General features: G+C 47.8%; 1 protein-coding gene across 1 annotated transcript; it reads right to left on the reverse strand.

Moving 5' to 3' along the window:
• Positions 1–3,467: 3,467 nt before the first annotated feature.
• Positions 3,468–18,246, reverse strand: LOC144591717 (putative G-protein coupled receptor 139). The gene is made up of 2 exons (XM_078395750.1): positions 18,177–18,246; positions 3,468–4,354 (listed from the first exon to the last, which is right to left on the reverse strand). The coding sequence occupies exons 1-2, from the start codon at positions 18,244–18,246 to the stop codon at positions 3,468–3,470; spliced, it is 957 nt and encodes a 318-aa protein (XP_078251876.1).
• Between the last annotated feature and the right edge of the window lie 1,616 nt (positions 18,247–19,862).

The raw sequence follows: 19,862 nt of genomic DNA on the forward strand, positions 1-19,862 counted from the left end.
AACATATCAAAGAGTAGCGGGAAGCCAGAGGATTGGGCAACTTTCAAAGAACAACAGAAGATAGCAAAAAGGGCAATGCGAGCTGAAAAGATAAGCTTTTCAGCGAAGCTGGCCAAGAATATAAAGGACAGTAAAAGCTTCTTTAGGTATGTTAAGAGAAAAAGATTAGTAAAGACAAATGTGGGTCCCTTGAAGGCAGAAACGGATGAAATTATTATGGGTAGCAAGGAAATGGCAGAAGAGTTGAACAGGTACTTCGGATCTGTCTTCACTAAGGAAGACACAAACAATCTCCCAGATGTACTAGTGGACAGAGGATTAAGGGAGACAGAAGAACTGAAAGAAATCTGCATTAGGTGAGAAATAGTGTTGGGTAGACTGACGGGACTGAAGACTGATAAATCCCCAGGGCCTGATGGTCTGCATCCTAGGGTACTCAGTGAGGAGGCTCAAGAAATCGTATACGCATTGGTAATAATTTTCCAATGTTCCATAGATTCAGGATCAGTTCCAGTGAATTGGAGGGGAGCTAATGTTATCCCACTTATCAAGAAAGGAGCGAGAGAGAAAATGGGGAAGTACCAGTACCAGTACTGGTCTATACCAGTTAGCCTGACATCGGTGGTGGGGAAGCTGCATTTGGATAGTGGTTTAAGGATTGGTCCAAGTCAGCATGGATTTATGAAGGGGAAATCCTGCTTGACTAATCTTCTGGGATTTTGTGAGGAGGTGATAAGTAAAATGGAAGAAGGGGAGCCAGTACCTTCAGAAAGCCTTTGATAATGTGCCATTTTGGTGAGCAAAATTAGAGCACATGGTAGGTTATTGGCACGTATAGAGAATTGGTTGGCAGACAGGAAGCAAAGAGTAGGAGTAAACGGGTCCTTTTCACAATGGCAGGTAGGGGTGAATGGAGTGCCGCAATGCTCGGTGCTGGGGCCGCAACTATTTCCAATAAATATTAATGATTTGGATGATGGAATTAGAAGTAACACTAGCAGGTTTGCGGATGGCACAAAGCTGGGTGGTAGTGCGAACGGCGAGGACGATATTAGGAGGTTGCAGGTGACTTGGACAGGTTGAATGAGTGGGCAGTTGCATGGCAGATGCAGTATAATGTAGATAAATGTAAGTTTATCCACTTTGGCGGCAAAAACAAGGAGGCAGATTATTATCTCAATGGTGTCAGATTAGGTAAAGGAGAAGTGCAACGAGAAGTTAGTGTCCTTGTACACCAGTCACTGAAAGTAAGCGTGCAGGTACAGCAGGCAGTGAAGAAAGCTAATGGCATGCTGGCCTTCATAACGAGAGGATTTGAGTACAGGAGCAAAGAAGTCCTTCTGCATTTGATATGGGCCTGGTGAGACCACATCTGGAGTATTGTGTGCAGTTTTGGTGTACTAATTTGAGGAAGGACGTCCTTCCTATTGAGGCAGTGCAGCGTAGGTTCATTGACATAGAAACATAGAAAATAGGTGCAGGAGGAGGCCATTCGGCCCTTCGAGCCAGCACAGCCATTCATTGTGATCGTCCACAATCAATAACCTATGCCCAACTTCTCCCCATATCCCTTGATTCCACTAGCACCTAACGAGGTTCACGAGGGATGGAGGGACGAGTAAAGATTGGAAATACTAGGCTTGTATTCATTGGAGTTTAGAAGGATGAGAGGGGATCTTATAGAGCCGTATAAGATCATAAAAGGACTAGCTAGATGCAGGAAAAATATTCCCAATGTTGGAGGAGTCCAGAACCAAGTCTTAGAATAAACGGGAGACCATTTAAAACTGAGGTGCGAATAAACTTTTTCACCCAGAGAGTTGTGAATTTTTGGAATTCTCTGCCACAGAATGCAGTTGAGGCCAATTCACTGGATGGATTTTAAAGTTAGATAGAGCTATAGGGGCTACTGGAATCGAGGGATGTGGGGAGAAGGCAGGCACAGGTTACTGATTGTGGATGATCAGCCATGATCACAATGATGGCTCGAAGGGGCAAATGGCCTCCTCCTGCACCTATTTATGTTTCTATGTTTCTCGAGTAGTCAGCATATCGGGGTTTATATGGGGGGGGGGCAGGAGAATGGGGTCGAGCGAGAAAGGTAGGTCATGCAAAGATGGAATGGCGGAGTGGATTTTAATGGGCCAAATGGCCTAATTATGCTCAAAAACATGAACCCATGAACTTGGTATCAGGTTCAGCACAGTGATTGTGGGCCGATGCTTTTGTAACTTGCGCTGCACCGTTTTACATCCCAAGTGAAGGCACTTCCTCGCTTCAGTTAATATTTAATGAGGAACGGGCATCGAGGACTGCCCAATAGGTTTCAGCATCACGGCCAGCACCCGGGACGTAGTCCATGTCGGGACAGACACAACATGCTGGAGTAACTCAGCAGGATGGGCAGCATCTCTGGATAAAAGGAGTGGGTGATGTTTCGGGTCGAGACCCTTCTTCGGACTGAGAGTCAGGGGAATGGAGACACAAAGAAATTGAAGAGTAAGGTGTGAAAACGAGACGGGGTCGTTAGTCAATGACATTGTAAAATAGATCATTGTTAGCTCGGGCAAGATGATAACGAAGCACACAGAGGTAAAATTTAATCAGGAGAACAGTCAGCCAGGTAGGAGAACATGGATGGGGGAGGGATGGAGAGAGAAGATCCTTCTATCCAGAGATGCTGCCTGGCCTGCTGAGTTACTCTAGTAGTTTTATGTCTGTCTTCAGTGTCATACATCATAAGGCCACAATTGCTAGGAGCAGATTTAGCCCATTCGGCCCATCACGTCTACTCCGCCATTCAATCATGGCTTATCGCTCACTTCCTCCTAACCCCATTCTCCTGCCTTCTCCCCGGAACCTCTGACACCTGCACTAATAAAGAATCATTCTAAAAAATAAATACGCACTGACTTGGTCTCTACAGCCTTCTGTGGCAAAGAATTCCACAGATTCACCCCCCCTCCCCTCAGACCAAAGAAATCCCTCCCCATCTCCTTCCCAGTCCTAGACTGTCACACCGGTGGAAACATGCTCTACACATCCACTCTATTCAAGCCATTCATTATGCTGTACATTTCAATGAGGTCCCCCCTTATTCTTCGAAACTCCAGCTAGGACAGGCCCAGTGCTGTCAAATGCTCATCATAAGTTAACCCACTCATTCCTGGGATCATTCTTGTAAACCTCCTCTGGACCCTCTCCAGGGCTCGCGCATATTTCCTCAAATATGGTGCCCAAAATTGATCACAGTAATCCAAATGCGGCCTGACCAGCACCTTATAGAGCCTCGGCATTTCATCCCTGTTTTTGTGTTCTTGTTCTCTCGAAATAATTGCAGTTTGCTTTCATAAGGTTGCGTTTGCTTTCTTTGCTACCGATCCGACTTGCAGCTTAACTTTTTGGGAACCCTGGTGTAAACCAACATCTGCAGTTCCTTCCTCCACATATCGTCTATGTCGGGAAGTTCAGTTTGAGAGGAAGGCGAGCAGCCAATGGAAGGGGTAGGTGATGGTGAGTTTCACCTGCTCCCTGAACTTGGCCTGTGTCAGGGCGTAGATGCAGGTGTTACTGCAAGAATTGAGATACATCAGCATGGTCCCGGCCTGGGTGACCGTGACCAGCGTGGACATGTCCACCAGCATCTCCTCCATCACGAACATCACCACCTTGGTCATCCACAGCAGCACGAAGCTGCCCGAGATGGCGAAGAGAAGAACGATGGACCTCCTCCTGTTCTCCATCTCGGGGTCCGCTCGTTTGCCTCCCGCTCCGGCTCCGGCGCCACGCAACCCCTTACGGGCCCGGCTCGCCACCAAGATGTGACGGACGGTCAGGGCGTTGAGCAGAAGGATGGTCACGTAAGGGATCATAGGCGTCAACGCCGTCCCAGCCCACAGGTAGGCGGCCCAGGGGATATTGGTGCAGAGATAACGGAGTCGACAGACCGGGAACGGGGCGCGTCCGCGAATGGGCTCGTAGGTGAAGTAGCGCGGGATATTTCGCAGGTAGCTGACGGCGCACACTGCGACGATCGCCGCCAAAGACGTTCTCTTGGTGCAGTAACGGAGCTTGAGTCGCGGGCAGCAAATGGCGACGAAGCGGTCGAAGGTGAAAGCCACGGTGAGCCAGACGGTGGAGTCCACGGCCGCCGCGTTCACGATGCTTTTGAGGGCGCAGACGTGGTAGTGCATGAGCATGGAGTAGGGGAAGTAGAGCGAGCCCAGGTGGTTGAGGACCACACAGAAGATGATGACCAGCAGGTCCGCCCCGGCCATGGACACCAGGTACCGGACCGTGCAGCCGGCGAGGCCGCAGCTCCGTCGGCACAGGATCACGATGGTGATGAGATTCGCTACGGAGAAGGTCAAAAGGTCATGTGACAGGATCAGAATTAGGTCAATCTGCCCATCAAGTCTACTCCACCATTCAATCACGACTGATCTATCTCTGTCTCCAAACCCCATTCTCCTCCCTTCACCCCTGATACCTGTACTAATCAAAAATCTATCTCTGCCTTAAAAATATCCATTGATTTGGCCTCCACCGCCATCTTTGGTAAAGAATTCCACAGATTCACCACCTTCTAAGTAAAGACATTCCTCCTCACCTCCTTCCTAAAGGAATGTCCTTTAAATCTGAGGCTGGGACCTCTAGTCCTAGACTCTCCCACTCATGGAAACATCCTATCCACATCTGCTCTATCCAAGCCTTTCACTATTCCGTACTTGTCAATGAGATCCCCCTTCATGCTTCTAAACTCCAGCGACAATAGGCCCAGCGCCATCAAACACTGGTCATATGTTAACCAATGGAAGTGAGCAAAAGAGTGAGTGACATTGGTCGACGCTCTCGGGAGATCAGGTTACACTTGTATAAGATGTTAGTGCAGCCGTGGTTAGAGTGCTGTGTTCAGTTCTGGGCACCATGTTACAGGAAAGAAGTTGTCAGTCTAGAAAGGTTGCAGAGAAGATTTATCAGGATGTTACCAGGACTCGAAGGCTTGAGCTACAGGGTGATGTTGAGCAGGCTGGGACTCTATTCCGAGCGCAGGAGGATGAGGGGTGAGCTCACAGCGGTGTATAAAATCATGAGAGGAATCGATCAGGTTGATACACAGAGTCTCCTGCCCAGAGTAGGGGAATCCAGAACCAGAAGACATAGTTTTAAGGTGAGGCGGGGTGGGTGGGGGGGGGGGGGGATTTACTAAGAATCTGAGGGGTAACATTTTCAAACTAAGACACTTTTGAAGAATATAAAAGTGGATAAGTCTCCAGGTCCTGATAGGATATTCCCTAGGACATTGAGGGAAGGTAGTGCAGAAATAGCAGGGGCTATGACGGAAATATTTCAAACGTCATTAGAAACAGGGATGGTGCCGGAAGATTGGCGCATTGCGCATGTTGTGCCTTTGTTTAAAAAAGGTTCTAAAAGTAAACCTAGCAATTATAGACCTATTAGTTTGACGTCTGTGGTGGGAAAATTAATGGAAAAGATACTTAGGGACAATATATATAATTATTTGGATAATCAAGGCCTGATTAGAAACAGTCAACATGGATTTGTGCCTGGAAGGTCATGTTTGACTAATCTTCTTGAATTTTTTGAAGAGGTTACCAGGGAAATTGATAAGGGCAAGGCTGTGGATGTTGTCTATAAGGACTTCAGTAAGGCATTTGACAAGGTTCCACATGGAAGGTTGATTAAGAAGTTTAAATCGTTGGGTATTAATAGTGAGGTTGCAAGATGGATTCAACAATGGCTGAATGGGAGATACCAGAGGGTAACGGTTGACAATTGTATGTCAGGTTGGAGGCCAGTGTCTAGTAGAGTGCCCCAAGGATCTGTGTTGGGTCCACTGTTGTTTGTCATTTACATTAATGATCTGGATGATGGTGTGGCAAATTGGATTAGTAAATATGCAGATGATACTAAGATAGGCGGAGTAGTTGATAATGAGGTAGATTTTCAAAGTCTACAGAGAGACTTGGGCCTTTTGGAAGGGTGGGCTGAAAGATGGCAGATGGAGTTTAATGCTGATAAGTGTGAGGTGCTGCATTTTGGTAGGACAAATCAAAATAGGACGTACAGGGTAAATGGTAGGGAATTGAGGAATGCAGTGGAACAGAGGGATCTGGGAATAACTGTGCATTGTTCCCTGAAGGTGGAATCTCATGTGGATAGGGTGGTGAAGAAGGCGTTTGGTATGCTTGCCTTTATAAATCAGAGCATCGAGTATAGAAGTTGGGATGTAATGTTGAAATTGTACAGGGCATTGGTGAGGTCGAATCTGAAGTATGGTGCGCAGTTCTGGTCGCCAAATTATAGGAAGGATGTCGACAAAATGGAGAGGGTACAGAGGAGATTTACTAGAATGTTGCCTGGGTTTCAGCACTTAGGCTTCAGAGAGAGGTTGAACAGGTTGGGTCTTTATTCTTTGGAGCGTAGAAGGTTGAGGGGGGACTTGATAGACGTTTTTTAAATTTTGAGAGGGACGGACAGAGTTGACGTGGGTAGGCTTTTCCCTTTGAGAGTGGGGAAGATTCCAACAAGGGGACATAGCTTCAGAATTGAGGGACAAAGGTTTAGGGGTAACATGAGGGGGAACTTCTTTACTCAGAGGGTTGTGGCTGTATGGAATGGGCTTCCGGTGGAAGTGGTGGAGGCTGGCTCGATTTTATTATTTAAGAGTAAATTGGATAGGTATATGGATAAGAGGGGATTAGAGGGTTATGGTCTGAGTGCAGGTAGGTGAGACTAGGTCAGGGAGAATGGTCGGCGTGGACTGGTAGGGCCGGACAGGCCTGTTTCCATGCTGTAGTTGTTATATATGTTATATTATATATATAAGGGTGATGGTGTATGGAACGACCTGCGTAGGTGAGGCAGGGACTATTGTAACATTTAAGACAGGTACATTTATCGGACAGGTTTGGAGGTATATGGCCACGGGTGTAGATGGGACATGTTGGCCGGTGTGGGCATGTTGGGCCGAAGGGCCTGTTTCCCGCTGTAAGACTCTATGAATCAATGACTATATTCAGCCCAATCCTTGGAGAGTGGATTAGAACATAGAACAGTTAGAACCTTTGGCCCTCAATATCAGTGCGGAACAGTTTAAATTATAATGTTTTATTTTTAATTGTCTGCTGTATATCGTGTTTTTTTTATCTTGTTGCGACAAAATGCGATCCTTGTGGGGACAAAATGCTTGAGTAACTCAGCGGGACAGGCAGCATCTCTGGAGAGAAGGAATACGTGACGTTTCGGGTCGAGACCCTTCTTCAGACTGATGTCAGGGGAGTGGGCGGGGCAAAGATAGAATGTAGTCGGAGACAGTAAGACTGGTGGGAGAACTGGAAAGGGGGAGAGCATAGAGAGGGAAAGCAGGGGCTGTTTGAAGTTGGAGAAGTCAATGTTCATACCGCTGTGAACATCAAGCTACCCAAGTGAAATATGAGGTGCTATTCCTCCAATTTGCGCTGGCCCTCGCTCTGACAATGGAGGAGGCCCAGGACAATAGATAATAGACAATAAGCAATAGGTGCAGGAGTAGGCTATTCGGCCCTTCGAGCCAGCACTGCCATTCATTGTGATCATGGCTGATCATCCACAATCAGTACCCCATTCCTGCATTCTCCCCATATCCCTTGACACTATCTTTAAGAGCTCTATCTAACTCTCTCTTGAAAGCATCCAGAGAATTGGTCTCCACTGCCTTCTGAGGCTAAGAATTCCACAGATTCACAACTCTCTGAGTGAAAAAAAAATCCTCATCGTTCTAAATGGCCTACCCCTTATTCTTAAAATATGGCCCTTGGTTCTGGACTCCCCCAACATCGGGAACATGTTTCCTGCCTCTGGCGCATCCAATCCCTTAATAATCTTATATGTTTCAATAAGAACCCCTCTTGTCCTTCTAAATTCCAGTGTATACAAGCCCAGTCGCTCCAGTCTTTCAACGGTTGCAGGACAAAAAGGTCAGATTGGGAATGGGAGTTGAAGTGCTGAGCAACCGGGAGACCAGTTACGTTAAGCAGACTGAGCAGAGGTCTTCAACGAAACGATCGCCAAGCCTGCGCTTGGTCTCACCGATGTAAAAAAGTTGACACCCGGAACAGAGGATACAATAGATGAGGTTGGAGGAAGTGCAAGTGAACCTCTGCCTCACCTAGAAAGACTGTTTGGGTCCTTGGGTCCATAGCTTGTCTCCGCTATGAAACCTGCAACTTGCCCCCTTGATCCTGCCCCCACTGCCCTTCTGAAGGATGTCATTGCAATAGCCGGTCCCAGCATCCTCTCTATTATCAACAGTTCTCTGGCCACTGGCACTGTTCCAACCAGTTTCAAGCACGCGGTGGTCCAGCCCCTACTGAAAAGACCTAACCTAGACCCCACCTTGCCTAGCAACTACAGAACCATTTCCAAACTACCATTCCTGTCAAAAGTCCTTGAAAAGGCAATTCTAAACCAATTAGTGCCCTACCTGCACCAAAACACCATCCTGGAAAGTTTCCAGTCAGGTTTCAGAGCTCACCACAGCACAGAGTCTGCCTTGTTGAAGGTACACAACGACCTGCTTCTCGCCATCGACACCGGCGACTGTGCAATCCTGCTCCTTCTCGACCTCAGCGCAGCGTTCGATACAGTGGACCACACCATCCTTATTGACCGTCTCCGTTACGCGGTTGGCATTGATGGCACTGCCCTGAGCTGGTTCGCTGCGTACCTCAAAGATAGGAGTTTCGCCATCAACATAGGCAGTTATTCCTCTGCTCCAGCTAGCCTCTCCTGCGGAGTTCTACAAGGCTTCATCCTAGGCCCCATTCTCTTCTCTCTATACATGCTCCCCCTTGGCCAAATCATTCAAAGGTACGGCATTTCTTTCCACTGCTATGCCGATGACACTCAGCTTTACCTCCCCTTGAAACCCAACAACCAGTCAAATTTAAACAGCCTCTTACACTGCCTTGAGGACATAAAATGTTGGATGGCACAGAACTTTCCTCCAATTAAATGAGAGCAAGTCTGAGGTCATCCTATTCGCCCCCCCCCCCCCCCGACTCCATCAAATTGATAACAGGCAGTCTTGGAAGTCTATCCTGCCTAGTCAAACCGCATGTCAAAAACCTCGGCATGATATTTGACTCTGCATTAAACTTTGATAAGCAAGTCAACGCTGTGGTAAAAGCCAGCTTCTTCCAACTTCGAACCATAGCTAAAATCAAACCTTTCCTCCAATTCGACGACACAGAAAAAATCATTCACTCTTTCATTTCCTCCCGCCTAGACTACTGCAACTCCCTATCCACTGGGATCAGCCAATCTTCCCTGTCCCGCCTGCAACTGGTCCAAAACGCCGCAGCGAGACTCCTGACGGGTACCCGTAAAAGGGACCACATCACCCCGATTCTGGCCTCTCTCCACTGGCTCCCTGTACGGTACAGAATCAACTTCAAGCTCCTCCTATTCACGTATAAAGCCCTAAATGGACACTCCCCCCCCTACATCAAAAATCTTCTAACCCCCCTCTCTAACTCCAGGTCCCTCAGGTCGGCCGACTTGGGGCTACTCACTATCCCGCGGTCTAGGCTTAAGCTCAGGGGTGACCGCGCTTTTGCGGTTGCAGCTCCTAGACTGTGGAACAGCATCTCTCTCCCCATCAGAACTGCCCCCTCCATCGACTCCTTTAAGTCCAGGCTCAAAACCCATTTCTACTCCCTAGCGTTTGAGGCTCATTGAGGAGGCGCTGTGAACTGTTTGCGTATGTTTCATTTTTTCCCCATTGGAACCTAATCAGATGTACAGCACTTTGGTCAACGTGGGTTGTTTTTAAATGTGCTATACAAATAAAATTGACTTGACTTGACTTGACTTGGATGGAGTCGAGGGGGGAGGTAAAGGGACAGGTGTTGCATCTCCTGCGGTTGCAGGGGAAAGTACCTGGGGAGGGGATGGTTTGGGTGGGAAGGGACGAGTTAATCAGGGAGTTGCGGAGGGAATTGTCTCAGCGGAAAGCAGAAAGGGGTGGAGATGGAAAGATGTGGCCAGTAGTGGGATCCCGTTGGAGGTGGCGAAAATGTTGGAGGAATATATGCTGTATGCGACGGCTGATGGGGTGGAAGGTGGGACCCTGTCGTTGTATGTATACATAATTGGCTAATAAAATTTAATTCAATTCAATTTCTTTCAATTTAATTAGGCCATTCGGCCCATCAAATCTAATAAGGAGGCAGATTATTATCTCAGAGGTGTCAGATCAGGTAAAGGGGAAGTGCAATGAGACTTTGGTGTTCTAGTACACCAGTCACTGAAAGGAAGTGTGCAGGTACAGCAGGCAGTGAAGAAAACCAATGGCATGTTGGCCTTCATAACAAGAGGATTTGAGTACAGGAACAAATAAATCCTTCTGCAGTTGTATAGGGCCCTGGTGAGACCACAAATGGAGTATTGTGTGCAGTTTTGGTCACCTAATTTGAGGAGGGACGTCCTTGCTATTGAGGCAGTGCAAGTTCACGAGGTTAATTCCTGGGATGGAGGGACTGTCATATGAGGAAAGATTGGAAAGACTAGGCTTGTATTCACTGGAGTTTCGAAGGATGAGAGGGGATCTTATAGAGACGTATAAAATTATAAAAGGACTGAACAAGCTAGCTGCAGGAAAAATGTTCCCAATGTTGGGGGAGTCCAGAAACAGGGGCCGCACAGTTTAAGAATAAAGGGGAGGCCATTTAAAACTGAGGTGAGAAGAAACTTTTTCACCCAGAGAGTTGTGAATTTGTGGAATTCTCTGCCACTGAAGGCAGCGGAGGCCAATTCACTGGATGGATTTAAAAGAAAGTTAAATAGAGCTCTCGGGGCTACCGGAATCAATGGATATGGGGAGAAGGCAGGCATGGGTTACTGATTGTAGTTAATGAGCCATGATCACAATGAATGGTGGTGGTGGCTCGAAGGGGCAAATGGCTTCCTTCTGCACCTATTTTCTATGTTTATATGTTACTCCGCCATTTAATCATGGCTGATTTACTTCTCCATCCTAACCCCATTTTCCTGCCATCTCCCCATAACTCCTGACACCCGTACTGATCAAGATTTTATGTATCTCTGACTTAAAAATATCCATTGACTTGGCCTTCTGCGGCAGCGAATTCCACAGACTCACCACCCTCTGAGTAAAGAAATGCCTCCTGATCTCCTTCCGAAAGGTACAGCATTTTATTCTGAGGCTGTGCCCTCTGGTCCTCGACTCCCCCACCAGCGGAAACATCCTCTCCACATCCTCTCTATTCAGGCCTAACCGGGCCCAACCCCTGTCGTAGACTCTCCAAAACCATCGCATTCTTTCTTTAATGAGGTGAGGAGAGAAGAGTGTGAATGGCCCACGCCCTTTATATCTGCACCCATTGCTTTGAGAGAGCAGAAATGTGATGGAAACGGGTCTGCCCGCGACCCCATCAGAACAGTTTCATTTGGGTTACGTTTACCCTTCTCCCCAAAATCCATAAACACAACTGCCCTGACAGACCCATTGTTTCTGCCTGCTCTTGTCCGACTGAAATGATTTCCACGTACCTCAACTCCATCCTATCCTCCCTGGTCCAATTTCTCCCAACCGATGATCAAGATATCCTTCGTCTCTTTAATGATCTGCTTTCCAAGCCCCCACTCTCTGATCTTTACTATGGACATTCAGTCACTCTATACTTCCATCCAACACCAGGAAGGCCTTCAAGCCCTTCGTTTCTTCCTCAACCACAGAACCATGCAATTTCCCTCTACTCTGCCGAGTAGAGCTAGTTCTCACCCGCAACAACTTCTCCTTTGACTCCTTCCACTTCCTCCAAGCCCACAGCAAAGCTAAGGGCTCTCGCATGGGCCCCAGCTATGACTGCCTCTTTGTAGGCTCATTGAACAATCCCTGTTCCAGGCGTACACTGGCCCCATCCCCGAACTCTACCTCCCCTACATTGACGACTGCATCGGTGCTCCCTCTTGTACCCATGCAGAACTCATGGACTTCATCAACTTCACCACCAATTTCCATCCTGCACTCAAATTTACTTGGACCATCTCCGACACCTCCCTCCCCTTTCTTGATCTAACATTCTTCATCACAGGAAATAGACTGATGTCTATTACAAAACCCACCGATTCCCCCAACAATCTCGACTACACTTCTTCCCACCCTGCTTCCTGCAAAGACTCTATCCCCTACACCCAATTCCCCCGTCTACGCTGCATCTGCGCCCAAGATGAGATGTTCCATACAAGGGCATCCAGGATGTCCTCATTATTCAGGGTACGGGGGTTCCCCTCTCCCATCAGAGATGAGGCCCTCACTCGTGTCTCCTCATTACTCTGCAGTTCCGCCCTTGCTCCTCTTCCCCCTATGCACAACAAAGACAGAGTCCCCCTAGTCCTTACCTACGACCCATCAGCAGTCGCATACAACACATAATCCTCCAAACTTTTTGCCACCTCCAAGGGGATCCCAACACTATTCACATCTTTCCATTTCCACCCCTTTCTGTCTTCCGCAGAGATGGTTCCTCCACAACTCCCTGGTCAGCTCATCTCTTCCCACCCAAATCACTACCTACAACCTCTTCCAACCTCGTGTACCTTATCCGCTGTTTAAGATGTGGACTCTAATACATCGGCGAGACAAGTTGCTAAATACTTTAATTCTCCTCTCCCATTCCCACACAGAACTTTGTATCCTAGGGTGCCTCAATTGTCAGAGTGAGGCCAAATGCAAATTGAAGGACCAGCATCTCATATTTCGCTTGCAGCCCAGTGGTATTAATATTGATTTCATTAACTTCAGTTAGCACCGGCATTCTCTCTCTCTCTCTCTCTCTCTAACCCCCCCCCCCCACCCAAGTTGCACTAGATTCTCGTTTTCACCCAACAAACAGCTAACAATGAGCTGTTTCCTTTGGCATTGTTACTTTTTGCCAATCTTTCATTCATTGTTCTTTGTCTCTCGACATCATTGTTGAGATCTCTCATTTCCCTTATCCCCAACCAGTCCGAGGAAGGGTATCAACCCGAATCATCACCCATTCCTTCTGATCTGATAAGGGGACTCAAGGTAAAAGGGCCATTAGGAGGCAGTGATCAGAATATGATACGTTTTACTCTACAAATTGAGAGGGAGAAAGGAAAATCGGAAGTGTCAGTATTACAGTATAGCAAAGGGGATTACAGAGGCAGGAGCTGGCCAGAATTGACTGGAAAGAGGCCCTAGCAGGGAAGACAGTGAAACAGCAATGGCAGGTATTCCTGGGAATAATGCAGAAGTTGCAGGATCACTTTATCCCAAAGAAGAGGAAAGATTCTAATGGGAGTAAGAGGCACCCGTGGCTGACAAGGGAAGTCAAGGACAGCATAAAAATAAAAGAGAAGAAGTACAACAAAGCAAAGAAGAGTGGGAAGCCAGAGGATTGGGACTCTTTTAAAGAGCAACAGAAGATGAAGGAGAAGGCAATACGGGGAGAAAAGATGAGGTACGAGGGTAAAGTAGCCAATAACATAAAGGAGGATAGTAAAAGCTTTTTTAGGTATGTAAAGAGGAAAAAAATAGTCAAGGCAAATGTGGGTCCCTTGAAGACAGAAGCAGGGGAATTTATTATGGGGAACAAGGAAATGGCAGATGAGTTGAACCGGTACTTTGGATCTGTCTTCACTAAGGAAGATACAAGCAATCTCCCAGATGTTATAGTGGCCAGAGATCCTAGGGTGACGGAGGAACTGAAGGAAATCCACATTAGGCAGGAAATGGTGTTGGGTAGACTGATGGGACTGAAGGCTGATAAATCCCCAGGGCCTGATGGTCTGCATCCCAGAGTACTTAAGGAGGTGACGCTAGAAATTGTGGATGCATTGGTGATCATTTTCCAATGTTCTATAGATTCAGGATCAGTTCCTGTGGATTGGAGGGTAGCTAATGTTGTCCCACTTTTTAAGAAAGGAGGGAGAGAGAAAACGGGAAATTATAGACCAGTTAGTCTTACATCAGTGGTGGGGAAGATGCTGGAATCAATTAAAAGAGACGAAATTGCGGAGCATTTGGATGGTAGTAACAAGATCGTTCCGAGTCAGCATGGATTTACAAAGGGGAAATCATGCTTGACTAATCTTCTGAAGTTCTTTGAGGATATAACTAGGAAAATTGACAGGGGAGAGCCGATGGATGTGGTGTACCTCAACTTTGAGAAAGGCTTCGACACGGTTCCACGTAGGTGATTAGTGGTCAAAATTAGAGCACATGGTATTGGAGGTAGGGTACTGACATGGATAGAAAATTGGTTGACAGACAGAAAGCAAAGAGTGGGGATAAATGGGTCCCTTTCAGAATGGCAGGCAGTAACTAGTGGGGTACCGCAAGGCTCGGTGCTGGGACCGCAGCTATTTACAATATACATTAATGACTTGGATGAAGGCTCGCTGGCAGTCTGTTTGTCTTTTTTCCTTTTATTTTGTTTGTGTGTCGGTGTTGGGATGGTTTTTGTTTCTGTTTTTGGCTGTGGATGTGTGGGGGGGGGGGGGGGGTGGTGGGGCGGGGGGTGGTGGGGTGGGGGAAACCTTTCTTTTATTAGGTCTCTTCCCCGGGGCGCAGCTCGGCCGTGGGGCCTTCCATCGCCCGCGGGGCCTTCCATCGCCCGCGGGGCCTTCCATCGCCAGCGGTGCCTTCAATCGCCGGCACGGCTCGGCCGCTGGACTTAACATCGCCGGCGCGGGTCAGCCGCGGGACCTAACAGTGCCCGGCGCGGCTCGGCCGCGGGGCCTTCCATCGCCCGGTACGGCCGCGGGACGTTTCAGCGCTCGGTGCGGCTCGGCCGCGGGGCCTTCCACCGCCCGGCGCGGCTCGGCCGCGGGACATTTCAGTGCTCGGTGCGGCTCGGCCGCGGGGCCTTCCATCCCCTTGCGGGGGCTATACGTGTCGGTCGCCTCAGTAGGGGTCGAGCTGCCTGTCCGTGGGCATGGGGGGAAGAGAGTGGAAGTTTTGTTGCCTTCCATCACAGTGAGGGGGTGTTTGGAGTCACTGTGATGGATGTTTGTGTTGGGGTCGTGCGTCCTGTGTTCTTTTCTTTTTTGTTGTGCTCTGTGACTGCTGTAATTTCGTTCGGTATCTGTACCGAATGCCAATAAAGTTTTGTATTAAAAGTACCATTAGCAAATTTGCAGATGATACAAAGCTGGGTGGTAGTGTGAACTGTGAGGACGATGCTATGAGGTTGCAGGGTGACTTGGACAAGTTGTGTGAGTGGGCGGATGCATAGCAGATGCAGTTTAATGTGGATAAGTGTGAGGTTATCCACTTTGGTGGTAAGAATAGGGAGGCAGAGTATTATCTGAATGGTGTCAAGTTAGGAAAAGGGGATGTACAACGAGATCTGGGTGTCCTAGTGCATTAGTCACTGAAAGGATGCAGGTACAGCAGGCAGTGAAGAAAGCCAATGGAATGTTGGCCTTCATAACAAGAGGAGTTGAATATAGGAGCAAAGAGGTCCTTCTGCAGTTGTACAGGGCCCTAGTGAGACCGCACCTGGAGTACTGTGTGCAGTTTTGGTCTCCAAATTTGAGGAAGGATATTCTTGCTATTGAGGGCGTGCAGCGTAGGTTAATTCCGGGAATGGCGGGACTGTCATATGTTGAACGACTGGAGCGACTAGGCTTGTATACACTGGATTTTAGAAGGATTATCGAAACGTATAAGATTATTAAGGGGTTGGATACGTTAGAGGCAGGAAACATGTTCCCAATGTTGGGGGAGTCCAGAACCAGGGGCTACAGTTTAAGAATAAGGGGTAGGCCATTTAGAACGGAGATGAGGAAAGACTTTTTCAGTCAGAGAGTTGTGAATCTGTGGAATTCTCTGCCTCAGAAGGCAGTGGAGGCCAATTCTCTGATTGCAATCAAGAGAGAGCTAGATAGAGCTCTTAAGGATAGCGGAGTCGGGGGGTATGGGGAGAAGGCAGGAACGTGGTACTGATTGAGAATGATCAGCCATGATCACATTAAATGGCGGTGCTGGCTCGAAGGGCCGAATGGCCTCCTGCACCTATTGTCTATTGTCTATTGCCTATTCAGCGATGCTGCCTGTCCCGCTGAGTTGGTTAGTTTCATAAGCACATTGTCGGGAATGGAGGTCTCTAGATCATTCCTCTCATCATCACCTCTATTAGATTAGCCCTCATCCTCCTGAATTGCAAGGAATTGAGTCCCAGCCTACTCAACTCCTATCTGTAGCTCAGACCCTCTCGTCCTGGCAACACCCTCGTAAATCTTCTCGGTACCCTTTCCAGCTTGACCATATCTTTCCTATAACATGATGCCCAAAACTGAACACAAAACACTCTAAATGTGGCCTCATCAACGTCTTACACAATAGGATAGGAGAGATAGGATTGGCACAATGTGCTAGAGGAACAGCGGGTGAGGCAACATCGCGGGAGATCAATGGTAGAGTTGATGCCTCACAGTGCCAGAGACCCGAGTTCAATCCTGACTACGGGCGCTGTAAGTACGGAGTTTGCACGTTCTCCCAGTGACCTGCGTGGGATTTTCTCCGGGTACTCTGGATTCCTCCCACACTCCAAAGACATACAGGTTTGTAGGTCAATTGGCTTGGTACAATTGTAATTTGTCCCTAGTGGGATAGTGTTAGTGTGCGGGGATCACTGGGACTCGGTGGGTCGAAGGGCCAGTTTCCGCGTTGTTTCTCTAAACTAAACTAAACTAATAACTAAACCTCAATCGCACCTCGACAACGGAACATAACAACAAACTTCTTGCACTATTCGAACCCTAACCCTAACCATAACCCAACGAAAAAAGGTTTTGCTCTAATAGCTTGCTATTTTTGCTCGGTCTTCTTTCTTTTGGAATTGTGTGCAATTTACAATTTGTATTTGTGCACTGCCTGAGTCAATGTAACTAACGGTAATGCTGCTGCAAGCCGACGTGGCACAGAACTCCAAATCTATCGTGTGCGTGCATTTGACGATGAAGTCCACTTGACCTGAACGTGATTGTCCATCTCGGATTGAGCTCAGGTCCCTGGCGCACATTGACCGCTGCGCCACTATGCCGCCCGAACGCCCATCTCTACTGATTTAATCTCGAGTTTGAGTTCAGTTCATTGTCACGTGTTCCGAGGTAAAAGGAGAGGCTTTTGTTGCGTGCTAATTAGTCAGCGGAAAGACAATATATGATTGCAATCGAGCCATTCACAGTGTACAGATACATGAAAAAGGGATTAACGCGAGTAACCTTCAGTGCAAATTAAGTCCAGTAAAGTCAGGTGAAATATAGTCTGAGGGTCTCCAATGGGGAAGAGAGTAGCTCAGGACTGCTCTCCAGTTGATTTTGTAAATTGGCTGAGTCTATGTGTCTGTGATGCTGTTGTAAGCACGATTTGGCAGAGAACTCCAAATTCATCGTGTGCACGCATTTGACAATGAACTCCTCTTGACCTGAACGTGATTCTCCATCTCAGTTAAATCCCATTGTACAAGTACATTGTACTCAGGCCAGGAGCCACTGTTTCACGTTCGGCCCCTTGACCGAACGCTCTTTAATATTCCTTCACCAGTTTCCACCTCTCCCCATCAGTCACACATACACACAAAGAGCCCGATATAGTACGCCAATAAACCTAGTTTATCTTAGTTTAAGATACAGCGTGGAGACAGGACCTTCGGTCCACCTTGTCCACGCCGCCCATCTAAACTGTGTCAGGTATTCCTTTCCCCAAAGATGCTGCCTGACCCGCTGAATTACTGCAGGGTGTTGTGTCTACCGGTACACTGGTTCTTTGTTATTCTGGATTACTGCAGAGTGTTGTGTCTACCGGTACTCTGGTTCTTTGCTATTCTGGTTTCGCATCGTGCTATGGGCATTTTTCAAAAGCCGATTCTAAACTCTTTGCCAACTAGTATTCCCATTAAATCTCCCTTCTCCAGGGAACGGAAGGACATTCGCTGTAACACAGTTGCAGATAGAAACCGGACGCTAGTGCGTTTCAAAACACAAACAGAAATGCCGTAACAGAAGCACAGTCGCGGTATTCCTGGCAAATCCAGACCCTCCAGAACGGCCACACATCGCGCATATCCAGGCACCCCGCGTTCTCGCACCCGGTGACCCTCTCCCTTCCCCTCGCTTACCGGTCACCCCGACAAGTGCCAGCGAATGGTAGAACACATCTTGGACCAAGAGGAACACCAGGTCTCCCATCCTTGTTGCGAGTGTTCGGGGGGAGGGTGGGCGGAGAGAGCCCCGAAACTGAATTGAAGAGCGTACAGGAATAGCTCCTTATGTTTCCAGGTCCGGGTGGGACTGAAGACTCAAGAGATTTGGTAGCAGCTTCGGTAGCATGCATCAATTAGATTAGCTGATGTACCCGGTGACGGTGGTCGTCCAAGCGGGGAACCTATCTGGTTATTGAGATTGCGTAAAGAGCGTCAAACACAACGCTCTTAAAACGTCTCCAGGGACCCTAGGTGCAACCGAAAATAAAATTAAGGGTGTGTAAAAGCGGTGAGACGGGTGTATCTCCCTAAAGCTTTGAGTGTACCAGGGCAACTCAATGACGTTAATTGTCGATGAAGCCCCAAGGGACGGCTGGCTTTGCAATGGGGCGCCTGGAGTTGCAGACAATGCCGACCCGAGCTAATACAAAGTGTTACTTGGAATTGGAATACCCTGTTGCCTTCCCTTCCCGAGTACTCAAACCTGGTGTGCACGCATTTCTCGCACCATCTCCCACCACTCTCGTCAACCGAATCCTTTTCTTTCCTCCCCACATTGGTCTTCCATCTGGAGTCACGCATTTACCTGTTTTTTCTCCTTTCTTTATCTCGTCTTTCTTTCTTTATATCCTTTTCTTTCTCTGGAATCATAGAGTAATTGAGTGGAAAAAGGCCCTTCGGCCCAACTTGCCCACACCGGCCAACATGTCCCAATAACACTAGTCCCACCTGCCCGTGTTTAATCAATATCCCTCGAAACCTGTTCTATCCATGTACCTATTTAACTGTTTCTTAAATGTTGGGATAGTCCCTGCCACAACTTCCTCCTCCGGCAGCTTGTTCCATACATCCACCACCCTCTGTGGGAAATGATGATCCATCAGAGTCATATTAAATCTTTTCCCCTTCATCTAAAACATATGTCCTCTAGTCCTCGATTCCTCTGCTCTGGGCAAGAGACTCTGTGCATCGACCTGATCTATTCCTCTCATGATTCTATGCAACTCTACAAGATCTTCCCGCATCCTCCTGCGCTCCAAGAAATAGGGTCCCAGCCTTCTCAACCTCTCCCTACATCTTAGACCCTCTAGTCCTGTCAAAATCCTCGTAAATCTTCTCTGTCCCCTTTCCAGCTTGACAACATCTTTCCTGTAAACAAGATACCCAGAACTGAATACAATACTTTAAATGCCGCCAAACCAACATTGCAACATGAACTCCCAACTTCTGCACTCAATATTCTGACCGATGAAGGCCAATGTGCCAAAAGCCTTTTTGATCACCCTATCTACATGCGACTCCACCTTCACGAAACCATGCTCCATCTGACACAGTTTTGTTTCCTTTCAACCTCAAGATTTTATCATTTTTCTCCACCACCCAGATATATGACGATCGATATTATCTACACCCTTATAACCGGCTACGAGGTCACTCCTCAGCCTCCATCCTTCCAGCCAAAACAACCACAGCCACTCCAGTCACTCTATATAATTTGTGCCCCCCCCCCCACCCTCCTACTCCACCCCAGTCTTCCCACCAACATATTTGTGAATCTTTTCCGCTCTAAGTATATCACAATCCTCCCACAGTATGGGACAG

The sequence above is a fragment of the Rhinoraja longicauda genome, unplaced genomic scaffold (genome assembly GCF_053455715.1).
Source record: "Rhinoraja longicauda isolate Sanriku21f unplaced genomic scaffold, sRhiLon1.1 Scf001536, whole genome shotgun sequence".
NCBI lineage: Eukaryota > Metazoa > Chordata > Chondrichthyes > Rajiformes > Arhynchobatidae > Rhinoraja > Rhinoraja longicauda.